The 11,140-nt window shown below is 49.7% G+C and overlaps 1 protein-coding gene across 1 annotated transcript in view; it reads left to right on the top strand.

The window, feature by feature from the left end:
• PLBD2 (phospholipase B domain containing 2) overlaps nt 1-10,578 on the top strand; it is a 31,802-nt gene extending 21,224 nt beyond the window's left edge. The window contains exons 7-12 of the mRNA XM_020978042.2: nt 1,306-1,466; nt 2,023-2,118; nt 2,741-2,812; nt 4,120-4,272; nt 8,839-9,001; nt 9,201-10,578. Coding sequence (XP_020833701.1) covers nt 1,306-1,466; nt 2,023-2,118; nt 2,741-2,812; nt 4,120-4,272; nt 8,839-9,001; nt 9,201-9,368 — 813 coding nt within the window. The 3' untranslated portion in view covers nt 9,369-10,578. The remainder of the gene's footprint in view (nt 1-1,305; nt 1,467-2,022; nt 2,119-2,740; nt 2,813-4,119; nt 4,273-8,838; nt 9,002-9,200) is intronic.
• Nucleotides 10,579-11,140: the final 562 nt, after the last annotated feature.

Consider the following 11,140-nt stretch of genomic DNA (forward strand, 5'->3'; position numbering starts at 1 on the left):
ACTCTTTCCTCTGGACCATATTGCCTCTCCAGTGTCTAGATTCAATTCAATTCCAAAAGCGTTCATTAAATCCTTATTGTGTGTCAGAGACTGTGCTAGGCACGGGGGATGTGAAATGAGTCCCTGCCCTCAAGGGGCTTTCATTCTCCTGGGAGAGCAATGTTTATGCAGCCAAGTCAGTACAAAATATATGTGAAGTTACTTTTGGGGAAACTGATAACAAGTGAGGGAATCAGGAGGGGCCTCATGGAAGGGCCTGTAATTTTGCTGAGTCTTGAATAGAGGCAAGGATTCCAGGGATCTTGCGTGTCCTTGGGGAGTCACTTAACCTTTATGGGTCTTAGTCTTTTAGAATATGTAGGCTGTGAGGTCCCTTCCAGCGCTAAATACACTACTGTGTGTGAGTTGGAGGTGATGGAGAGCATTCCAGGCATGGGTTGGGGGGTGGCACAGCCTTTGCAAAGACATGCAGGTGGGAGATGAGAGTAATAGATAGGCCAGTTTAGCTGGAACGTAGTGTGCGTGGGATGCGGCCACATGATGGAAGACTGAGGCCAGCACGGCCCAACCCTCCATGATCCAGGGGCAGTGTGCAGGCTTCGTCTTGCGTCTCTGGGAGGCTGGGCCCTAGGAGTCTCACTGCTTCCCCACCGGCCTGGCTGCTCCCATCTCTTGGGTCACAAAACCCCTTCCTCTGGGAAGGGCTGGCTTTGCTCTTGCCTCTGGGCCCCGAGATGCTCCCTGGGCAGGGATGTGTGGGTTTGAGGGAGAAATTCCCAGAGCTGGGGTGAAGCAGGAACCTGGAAATGTTGTGGGTGCGTCCTCAGACTCGAAGGACATTACAGATTTGGCCCCTTGATGACCGTGTGTTCTGGCTGTCTTGTCCATCTCTCCCTTGTTTGTGCCGTTCCTCGCTGTCCCACAGGGACGTGGGACAAGAATCGGTCTATCAGCAAGCATTTGTTAGACACCTTATACGTCCCAGGCCCTGTGGGAGGGGCCGGAGAGATGATGACCAAAGTGAAATGGGCCCTGCCTTCTAGAAGCTTATAATCTACCGGAGGGGCGCATTTATTCATTAAGCAGGCATCTGGTTATTAAGTGCCTACTGTGTGCCAGGGACTGACCAGAGAGGACAATCCAGTCCTCGAAGAGTTACGTTCTGATGGGGAGTTAACACACAGATCCAGAGGAATGGCCGATAAGGATGACCTTGCAGGGGGAGGGGCGTGGGAGATGGGAGAAGCCCTGCCAGACGGAGGGGCCGAAGGCGGCCCTCGTCTCACGGCTGTGCCCCGGCCGCAGGTGACCCTGGAGACCACCATCGGCAACAACAACGCAAAGCTGTGGAAGTACGTGAAGCCCCAGAACAGCGTCCTCGAGTGGCTGCGCAATATTGCAGCCAACCGGCTGGCCCATGACGGGTCCACGTGGTCCGCTGTCTTTAAGAAGTTCAACAGTGGCACGTGAGTCCCAGACTGGGGGGACTTTGTCCTTGGGAAGTCACTGAACAGCCCAGGAGGGTGTTCCCCCACGGGGAAGTGGGTGGGAGGTTCCCACAGCCCAGGAGGAGATGGGGTTCCCCAGGTCGGGCAGAGTCAGGCTTTGGAGGGCCTTGAGAGCCTTGGGTCTGGTAGGCGGTGGGGAACCACTGTATTTGGGGACACTTAGTTTGGTGGCCATAGGTGATAGAATCAGAGCCTGTTAGAGCTAGAAGGGACCTCTGAGACCCCCTCATTTTAATGATATGGAAACTGAGGCCTCGACAAGGGATGAGACCAGATCTCTACTGAGCCTTCTCCATCTCTGAGATTCTGCGTCTCCCAATGGCCGGGGCTATCGAGGTGTGAACGTGGACTGGGCAGAGGCAGGATGGGCCCGCTGGATTGGCAGGGTCCCTGGTGATCCTCAGCATTGCCGAATTCTCGGTCTCTGGGCCAGGTCTGGCTTGGGATGGAGGTCACCGGCACTCTGCCTATTCACCCCTCACCCCTGATCCGACCCCCATTCTTTCCTTGGCAGATACAACAACCAGTGGATGATTGTAGATTACAACTTTTTTATTCCTGGGAAGTCCAAGCCCAAGGATGGCCTGCTCACTGTTCTGGAGCAGATTCCGTGAGTGTCAGCATCCAGCCCGCCTCCCTTTTGGGGCTCCAGGGAGTTAGGCAGGCGATGGTCTTACTTCTGTCTGACCTTTACGGGGTAGGGGGTGCAGAGGTGATTACCTTGAACTGGGGGAGGAATTTAGGGAAGAGAGAGTTTGGACTGGCTGAATGCCTCACTGAGAGAGTCTGGACATAACCCCTGCCACTCCGGGTCTTGTCAAGTTGGGAATGAGGACCTGGTTATTTGAAGGCATAGGAATATTTAATATGGAGAGGATAGAGTACCTGGGGATAGGGTGAGCTGGGTGGGAGGGACAGGATAACTGTCTCCAAATATTTGAAAGGCCATCAGATGGAAGGGACCAGCTTTGTTTTGTGTGGCCCCCAGAGTGCAGGACTGGGAACGTGGGGTGGAGGCTGTACCTGAGGCAGTGAGGCTTCATGTTGGGGAACTTCCTGATGCTGAGAGGCTTCCAAAAGCTGACTGGGCGGCTGGGAGGTTGTGGGGCCTCTAGGAGGCCGGATGGTCACTTGTCGATTTGGGGAGTCCTGGTCAGGCCAGGGTTGGACCGGATCCGGTTCCTGAGGTCCCACCTAATCCCTAAATTCTGTGTTTCTTTCCTGCGTTCCAGGGGCATGGTGGTGGTGGCTGACAAGACTCAGGAGCTGTATGAGAAGGGCTACTGGGCCAGCTACAACTTACCGTGAGCACTGACCGCTGGGTCTGCCCCCTTGTCACCCTCCGCTCCCCTCCCACGGGGGTTTGGGCCCTCTCTGAAGCAGGGTAGGGAGCGTGGCAGAAACAGCTGAAAGGCACTGTTTGCTGCTTGTGTTCTGCCTTTGCACCCCTCATAGCCAGTGTAGAGCCTTGCCACTGAGGTGGTGCTTGATAAATGTTCCAGAGTTCATCAGTTTGGAGCTGGAAGGAGCTTAGAGGCCATTTTACAGATGAGAACACTGAGGCCTAGACTTGTCTAGGGTCCTATAGCTAGAACGTGTCAGAGGCAGGATTTGCACTGGGCCCTCCCAACCCCAAGTCCAGTGTCTTAGCCAGTGTAGTAAAGGTGTCAAACAGCTGGCCTGGGGGCTGCATGTGCCCCTCATCATGGGCGAGTGTGGCCCAAACCAGATGAAAATATAACTCGGAAATATTTAACAAAATAAGTAAAGATACAATAAAGGATAGATAATACTATATTTTAAAATGAAGTCAGTATGGAGCTCTCAGGAGTTTTTATGTACAGCTTAGTGACGTCCCTTTCTATTTGAGGTACCTGCTGTACTGCCTCTAATACAGTTTGTTGAGTTGAATTCATGACCCCCTTAGCATTCATTCGTTCATTCATTCATTCATTCATTCATTCATTCATTCATTCAGCAGTGACTAAGTGCCCACTCTGGAGAGCATCGTGCTGACCTCATGGAGCAGAGTCTGTGAAGGCACTAATAGCTCATAACTATCATTTGTAGAGCACTTTGCAAGAATTACCTTACTTTATCCTCGTAACAACCCTGGGACATAGGTGCTGTTGTTAGCCCCATTTTATAGTTTAGGAAACTGAGTCAGACAGAGGTTATAAGTGACTTACCCAAGGTTACCCAGCTGGTTAAATGTCTGAGGCAGGATTTGAACTCAGAGCTTCCTAAATTCCAGATCCAGTGCTCTATCCCCTGAGCTACCTAGCCACACTAAGATAGTGACAGTTCTTGCCACAGTGAGTGTATCATGTGACCTGGTGTGGGGTAGTGGGAAGCATATGGAACCCAGAACCAGAAAACCAGGGTTTGAATTTCAGCCCTGCTATGGATTCTCTGTCTTTTTCTCTGTCTGGGCCTCTTTTTCCTCATCTACAAAATAGCAGTGTTTGCTCAGTGCTCTGTGAGGTGCCCTCCAGCCCTCAATCTATCATTGTAGTGAGGCAGAAAGTAGTGGTGCTTGTGGGCGGTGGTATGGGGTGGGGGGAAGAGATAGAGTGGAGATGACCCTGCCTTCCCCTTCTCCACTCCCTAGGTATTTTGAGTCTGTGTTCAATGCCAGTGGGATGCCCGACCTGGTGAAGGAGTTTGGGGACTGGTTCTCATACAAGAACAGCCCCCGAGCCCGGATCTTTGAACGGAACCAGTCGCTAGTGCATGACATGGACTCCATGATCCGGCTGATGAGGTCAGGACCCCAGACCTTGTCCTTTCTGTTGTAGAGGTAGTGTGGTGTGCACTGGAAAGAACCCGGGATTTGCAGTCAGGTGACTGGACTTTGAAATTTGGCCCTGCCATTTAGAAATGTGACTGAGGTCAAGTTCTTTCCTCTTCCTGGTCCTCAGTTTCCCCAGCTGTCCAATGATGGGGTTGGATTAGGAAGGCGATCTCTAAGGTCCTAATGGGTGTATAAGATGCGTAGAGAAATTTTCCTTTGATTGTAAACAAAGGCTGTCGTTCTGTTCTGGGCTTCTTCCATCACATCTTCACATTTGAGAGGTGTGTCTTCTATTCCTTTGATAAAAGTTACTGCTAAAAATATTGAAAGGATTTGGGCAAAGCACTCGAATGGACATTTCCTTTCAAGTGATCACTCATAATGCACCATAGTATGATCTAGCCCAGAGGCCCAAGCCAGTAAATGTTTCATGAAATAAGTAAAAATGCAATAAAAAAGTAAAAAATGCAATAAGTAATGTTAATTTGTGGTTTTCTTAGTCAACGTGTAGCCCTCAAGGATCTGTTTCTCTTTGAGTTTGACCCCATTGATCTAGGCCACATGTGCCTGGCTTTTCCACAAAAATTCCACGTAACACTTTGTCGGTGTTTCACTAAAATCTACGTAACCTTTGTGAGCATTTCCCTTGAGCTAGTGACCTGTCGAGAAAGAAAAAGATGCAAGTTTGGCATGACCTGTTGTGGATGACGCCTTGCCAGCTCTCTGTAATCTCTGCTTCCTTTTCTAGGCGTTCACAAACCATTCCTTTAATAATCCCTTCTGGAGTTGTTTTCTAGGAATTGAAGTCAGGCTTACCAGTTGAGAGTTTACAGACTGTTCTTCGCTTCTCTGGGAAAATTGGGACATTTGCTCTTCTCCTCTCCTAAGGTTCCCCTCCCATTCTCCACGTTCTTTTAAATGTGGGATCGTGGCTCAGCAGTTACATCTTCTAGCTGTTTGAGTACCCAAAGATGTGATTTATTGGGACCAGGTGATTTGACTTCACCAAGGTCTGCTGGTTTTTATTTACTATCCCCTTATTCATCCTGTATATCCCTCCCCACACCACCCCCCTTTCCTGTCTGAAGTTTGTTCTCGGTAGAGAAAACAGACATGCCTCCCTCCCCCCTCCCCCCAAAAAAGGGGACACTGCTCTTGCGGTTCTCCTCCTCCTGCCTGACTTCCTGCTCAGCTTCCTTTGCTGGTTACTCTTCCCTGTCATGCCCACTACCCAAGGCTCTGTCCCGGGCCCTTCTCTCTCTTTCATCTATAATCACTCACTTGGCAATCTCACCAGCTCCCAAGGGTTCAACGATCATTTCTGTTCAGATGATCCCCATGTCTTTAGATCCAGCCCTAGACTCTCTGCTGAGCTAGAGTCGCTATCTCCAGTTGGGTGTTCCATGGGCGTCTTAAGCTCAGCATGACTGAAACTGCACTCGTTATCTTGCCCCCAAAACTCTCTCTTCTTCCCAACTTCCTTAGTACCATCGAGGGCACCACCATCCTCCAAGTCACTCAGGCCTGAAGCCTAGGAGTTGTCCATACTCCTCTCTCTGACCCCACACATCCTGTCTGTTACCAAGCCTCGTTTCTGCCTTCACGCCATCTCTCATGCACATCCCGTTGTCTCCTCTCCAATGGCCACTTCCTCAGTCTGGGTTCTCATCACCTCTCTTGTGGAGGTCTACTCTACAGACATCTGGTTGGTCTCCTGACTCTGGTCCATGCACCGCTCAGCTGCCAAGGGAATTTTCCTCCTATTCATTAAGCTCCCGTGGCTCCCTGACACTCCCAGGACCAAATAGAAGCCCTTTGATATTGAAAGCGCTTCACAAGCTGACTTTACACTACCCTCCCAGCCATCTCATGCCTCTCTCCCCTTCACATGCTCTGTAATCTAGCCCTTCCAGCCTGTTTGTAGCTCCTCAAAGATGATGCTGCACCCCCTGTCTTGGTGCCTTAGCGCTGTCTGTCTTGGAACACTGACCTTTCACCTCTGCCTCTTGGCTTGTCTGGGTTCCTTCAAGACCTTTCCTGATCCACCTAGCCACTAATAATACCTTTCCCCTCTTTATCTAACTTTGCTGTGTTTCTTGTATGTGTATATATGTGTGTATGTATACATGTATGTATGTCTAATATATGTTATATCTACGTATCTTGTATGTATATGTGTGTATATATATGTATAAAATATACATTATATCTACATATCTTGCACGAACCTAGTTATTTACATGTTACCTTCTCTCAATAGACTGTAAGCTCCTTGAGGGCAGGGACTGTTTTTTGCCCTTCTTGGTGTCCCCAGTACTTGAACACAGTGCCTGGCACACAGTAGGTGCTTAATAAGCGCTTGTAAATTGACTAGCTGACCATTGCCTGTTACCATCATTCCGTGTGCCCCGAGCAGTGATCCAGTCTGTTGTTTGATCCTTCTCTTTCTCCTAAAAACAAAGCAATCTGTTTTCTGTTGTCCTTAGATTTCCTCTCCAGCCTTGGGTCATTCGGAGCTTGAGCACTCCAGGCACCCTTGGTAAATGTTGCAATATGCCATGCTCTTGCATTCCCCCCCACCCAATTATCTTCTATCTTCTGTTCAAATCATTTTAAAAAAAAATAAAAGTTGCTTAGTGAGTTCTCTAAGTATTCACATCAAGTCTCTCAGGCAACTCCTATTTTTCCTTCTCATTGGAATTTTGTCTCTTTAGATCTTTTAGAATTTCATTCTTGGGAGTTTCCTTGCCTCCTAGGAGGTTACCTCTTCAGAAGAATTTTAGGTCATGGTATCCAAGCTTTGTCTCATCCATCCATCGTCTCAGCTCTTTGAAATCTGCTCGCCCACAGTGCAGGGTGCCCATCAGACTGTGTCTGTTTTCCCCTCTGCTTTTCTATCATAAACTCTCTGATGGAGTGTTCACAAGGGAGAACTCCCCAGGGTTTCCATTACTTTTAGCCTAGCAGCCAGCTTCCAATTTGTGAGAACCAGATCTAAAATAGAATTTCTCCTTGTCAGCTCCTCTGTCTTTGGAAGGAAGAAACCATCCTTCAGGCAAGCCAAGAAATGATCCTCTGATCTGCCGTTGGCAGAGAGATTGAGCTTCAGCGGGTACCTGGATAAATGAAGTCCTTCAACACTATCATGGTTTTGTTCCAGGCTTGTGATATTTCCCAAACTCATCTATTTCCTCTTTCCGTCTGGGCGGTCTATAGTATACTCCCTTGGCAAGATTGCTTTTCTTTCTTTTCTTATTGACTTTTACCCAAATTCTCTCCATCATGCTCTTGATTTCTGTGTATGTATATGCCTTCTCAGAATATAATGCAACCTCACCCTCCTCATCCTCTTATTTCTTTTGAATAAAGTATACCCACCCAATATAGTATACCCAACAAGTAAGTCCCAGCCAGCCATTGGGCCTTATTTCTCAACTCTCATTGGTCCCTCTGAGGCCAAATACATCATCTTGAAGTAGGATCTTTAGTTTTCCTTACTCATTGGAGCCTAGCAGAATGCCTTGCATAAATTATGGGACTTGTCCTACTGAATTTTTACTTGTACTTTAGTATATTTGTATGTTGACGCTTGAGTCCATAGATTTTTTTTTTTGCTAGTTCATGTCTTAGATCTTATTGCCTTGAGATTTGTGTGTGTCTCTACTCCTAGTCTTCTTCCTCCATTGTAGCTGCTCTCCATGATATCAGATTTGGTAGATAAAAATTGGCAGTTCATTTTTGCTTTAAAGCCCTTTTGATTAGATTTGTGAGACTTGAGGCAGATATATTTTTTACCAGCCCTTGTTAGGATTCCATCCTTGGCCGTGTGCTATGGTTCAGAAATCCAAGAAACCATTCTCAGACTTTTTTAAAAAATTGTTTTATATGTATCTACACATACATACACACACATATATCACTTTTGTTTTGAACCTCCTTGAGATGTATTTCCAGTCATGGGCTGAGTCTAAATGTGTGAACGGTTAGCAACTCTTCTGTTATAATTCCATATTGTTTTCCAGCATGATTCCACTTCCACTAGTATTGTATCAGTGTGTCTGATTTCTAGCATTTACCAGTTCCATCTTTTATCACCAATTTGATGAATGAATGGTGGCGTTTTCATTTGCATTTTTCTTGTTAGTGATGATTGAGGATATTTTTCACGTGGTTGTTGATCACTTGTATTTCTTCTTTTGAAAACTGCTCATTTCCTTTGACCGCTTAGGCAGATATATTTTTCTTAACCAGCTGTAACGTCCTGCATCTGCCTCTCTCTTCTGAAGCCCTTGTCTTTCTTAGGCAGTGGTGATTAACCCCACTGTGCCCCCACAATCTTAGGGTTCTTGCCCAAAGGCTTTGTAGTCTGTAGCTGTGCTCTGTAGATTCCAGCATCCTTTTGGCTTGACAGGTTTGGGGAGGTCCTCTGACAGGTTCTGGATGCTGGTCCTGGGGTCTTACCCCCTGCCCGCTCTCTTCTTAGGGCAAAGCTTCCCTTCCTCTTGTCCATATTCTAACACCGCCCCTCTCTTTCAGGTTCAACAACTTTCCCAACGATCCCCTGTCCCTTTGTCTGGACTGCAGACCTATGCAGAATGGGGAGAATGCCATCTCGGCCCGCTCGGACCTCAACCCAGCTAATGGGACATACCCCTTTTCTGCTCTATCCCAGAGATCCCACGGAGGCATAGACATGAAGGTTTGTGTGTGGTCTCAGGTGGTATTGGGGAGGGTATCCTCTGTCCCAGAGAGGGGACCTGGCATGGGGGGGATGGTGGTGCTCTCCTGGTAATTTGGATGCTGGTTGGACCCAGTGGTGGCATGTGGATGGTGCTAGGATTTGGGATGGGATGGGGTCATGGCTATTACCCACCTGCCTCCCCTAACCCTTTTTTCAGCTCACTTCTTACGCGCTGTCCAAAGACTTCCGCCTAATTGCAGTCAGTGGCCCCACGTGGGACCAGTTACCCCCCTTCCAGTGGAGCTCATCACCCTTCGCCAAGCAGTTACATATGGGTCATCCAGACCTCTGGAAGTTCTCCCCCATCAAGGTCTGGTGGCAGTGAAACTGGGGATCATCCCCTCTCCCCAACACCCCACCACCCTTGACCCCAGTGCCCTTAGGAAGTTGGCTCTTCCTCTCCTCTTCATCTACCCTAGCTGCCTATTTGTCTGACCCTGAAACCCCAAGGAATATGCCTGCTGGGCCCGGAGGGCCGAGGTCCCTCCACTCTCTGCTGCTTCATTGGCTCTTGAGCCACCTGCCTTGTCCAAAGAGGCCCTGAGGGCCTTAGGGGACCACCGGTTTCTCAGCCCCATTCCTCCCATTCCCTCCTGAGCCCCAAGCTCCAGCCTCTGAAGGCAAGGTGGCTTTCCTGGAGAAGGAAGGGAGGGGAGGGGGCTTCTGGGCTTTACCTCTGTGGCTGAAAGCCTCAAGGATGTGCTGGACTCTGAAGAGTCTGCTCCCTGCCTTCCCAGACCTGTCTCATTGAGGAGGCAGGCTCACACCTTTCTAGGCACCTCCCACTTAACAGCTCTGTTTACTGAGACTGCACACCTCAACTCAGGCTTTTGCCCCCACCTAGACAGTGGTGTGGAGGAGCTAGGCATTACCCCCCCTGCCTCACCCCCCCACGTCCATACTATCAGCCTCCTTCATTGGACTGCCCTTCAGGAACAAATTTGGAAAAAACAAATGAACACCAAAGTACATCAGACCTTCCTCTGAAACCCTGGACTTAGAGGTTTGGGGGCTTAGGCTTCCCCTGGGCTCCCTGGGCTGTGGGTCTGTGTCCCTTTCCCCTGCTTCCCAAGGGTGGCTGCCTAGGCTTGTGGGCTGTGCCTCTAGTGCCTGACCTTGCCGTAAGTGGGGACTGTGGAGGGGAGCCAGCCCTCTTGGGTCTGTGGGTGGGACTCCCCGTGCAGTGGCCCTTTGCTGACATCCCTGCATCCAGCCCTGTCATCTCCTCACCCTAGCTAACTCTACCACCTCTCACTGGGGGGGGGAGGGGTTGGCCTTGCTTACTGTCCTGCAGGCCTTGGAAAGAAGGCGGGGGCAGGGAAGCAGCTACCTCCATGGAAATGGCAGCGGTCCCAGAGGCCGATTGAACACTGGATGTCCTCCTGAGCCCTCTCTGCTGCAGCCCGTCCCCTCCCAGGGCTGAGCTCTGCCACACTCAGAGTGCCTGAGAGGTTTGTGGTGACTGGGCCTCGGGCTCTGTGGTCGCCAGGCCACAAATGGATGCAGTGTTATTAAAAGAGAGACTATCACCTCCAGCCCTGCTCTGCTTTTTGGAGGGGGTCGGGGTGTTGGCTGGCAATGGGCCAGGGCTTGCAGAAAATCAGAACTTCAGAAATGTCCAAGCCTGTCCACCAAAGTCCAACCCAGACCTGAGCTGAAAACCCCTCTGTAGCCCAGAGGACCTTGGACAGGTCACAGCCACCCTGGGCCTCCTTGTCTGCACCTGTGAAGTGGACCACCACATCTGCGATGTTAGGCAAGTCGCCTGCTTTCTCTGGGGCTCAGTTTCCTGATCTGAAAGGCAGGCAGTTGGACTAGGTGACTTCTTAAGATCCCTCCCTGCTCTCTGTAAGCTCCGATGTGAAAGGACAGCTTGTGGGGGACAAGGCCTGAGAGGGCTGAGGAGGCAGAGAGGGACCCCTGCCCGCTCCAGTCTTAAAACCAGAGCACAGGTGTTAATTCCTCCTTGTCCATGTGTCCCCAATGCCCAGAACAACAAATGAGTGAAGAAGTATTTATTAGATGCTTGCTATGTGCCGAGCACTGTGGTTACAAGTTGTACCGAGCCTTCATGTAGGTTTTTAAGATTTGCAAAGC

This window comes from Phascolarctos cinereus, unplaced genomic scaffold (assembly GCF_003287225.1).
Source record: "Phascolarctos cinereus isolate Bilbo 61053 unplaced genomic scaffold, phaCin_HiC Scaffold_4;HRSCAF=312, whole genome shotgun sequence".
NCBI classification, from domain to species: Eukaryota; Metazoa; Chordata; class Mammalia; order Diprotodontia; family Phascolarctidae; genus Phascolarctos; species Phascolarctos cinereus.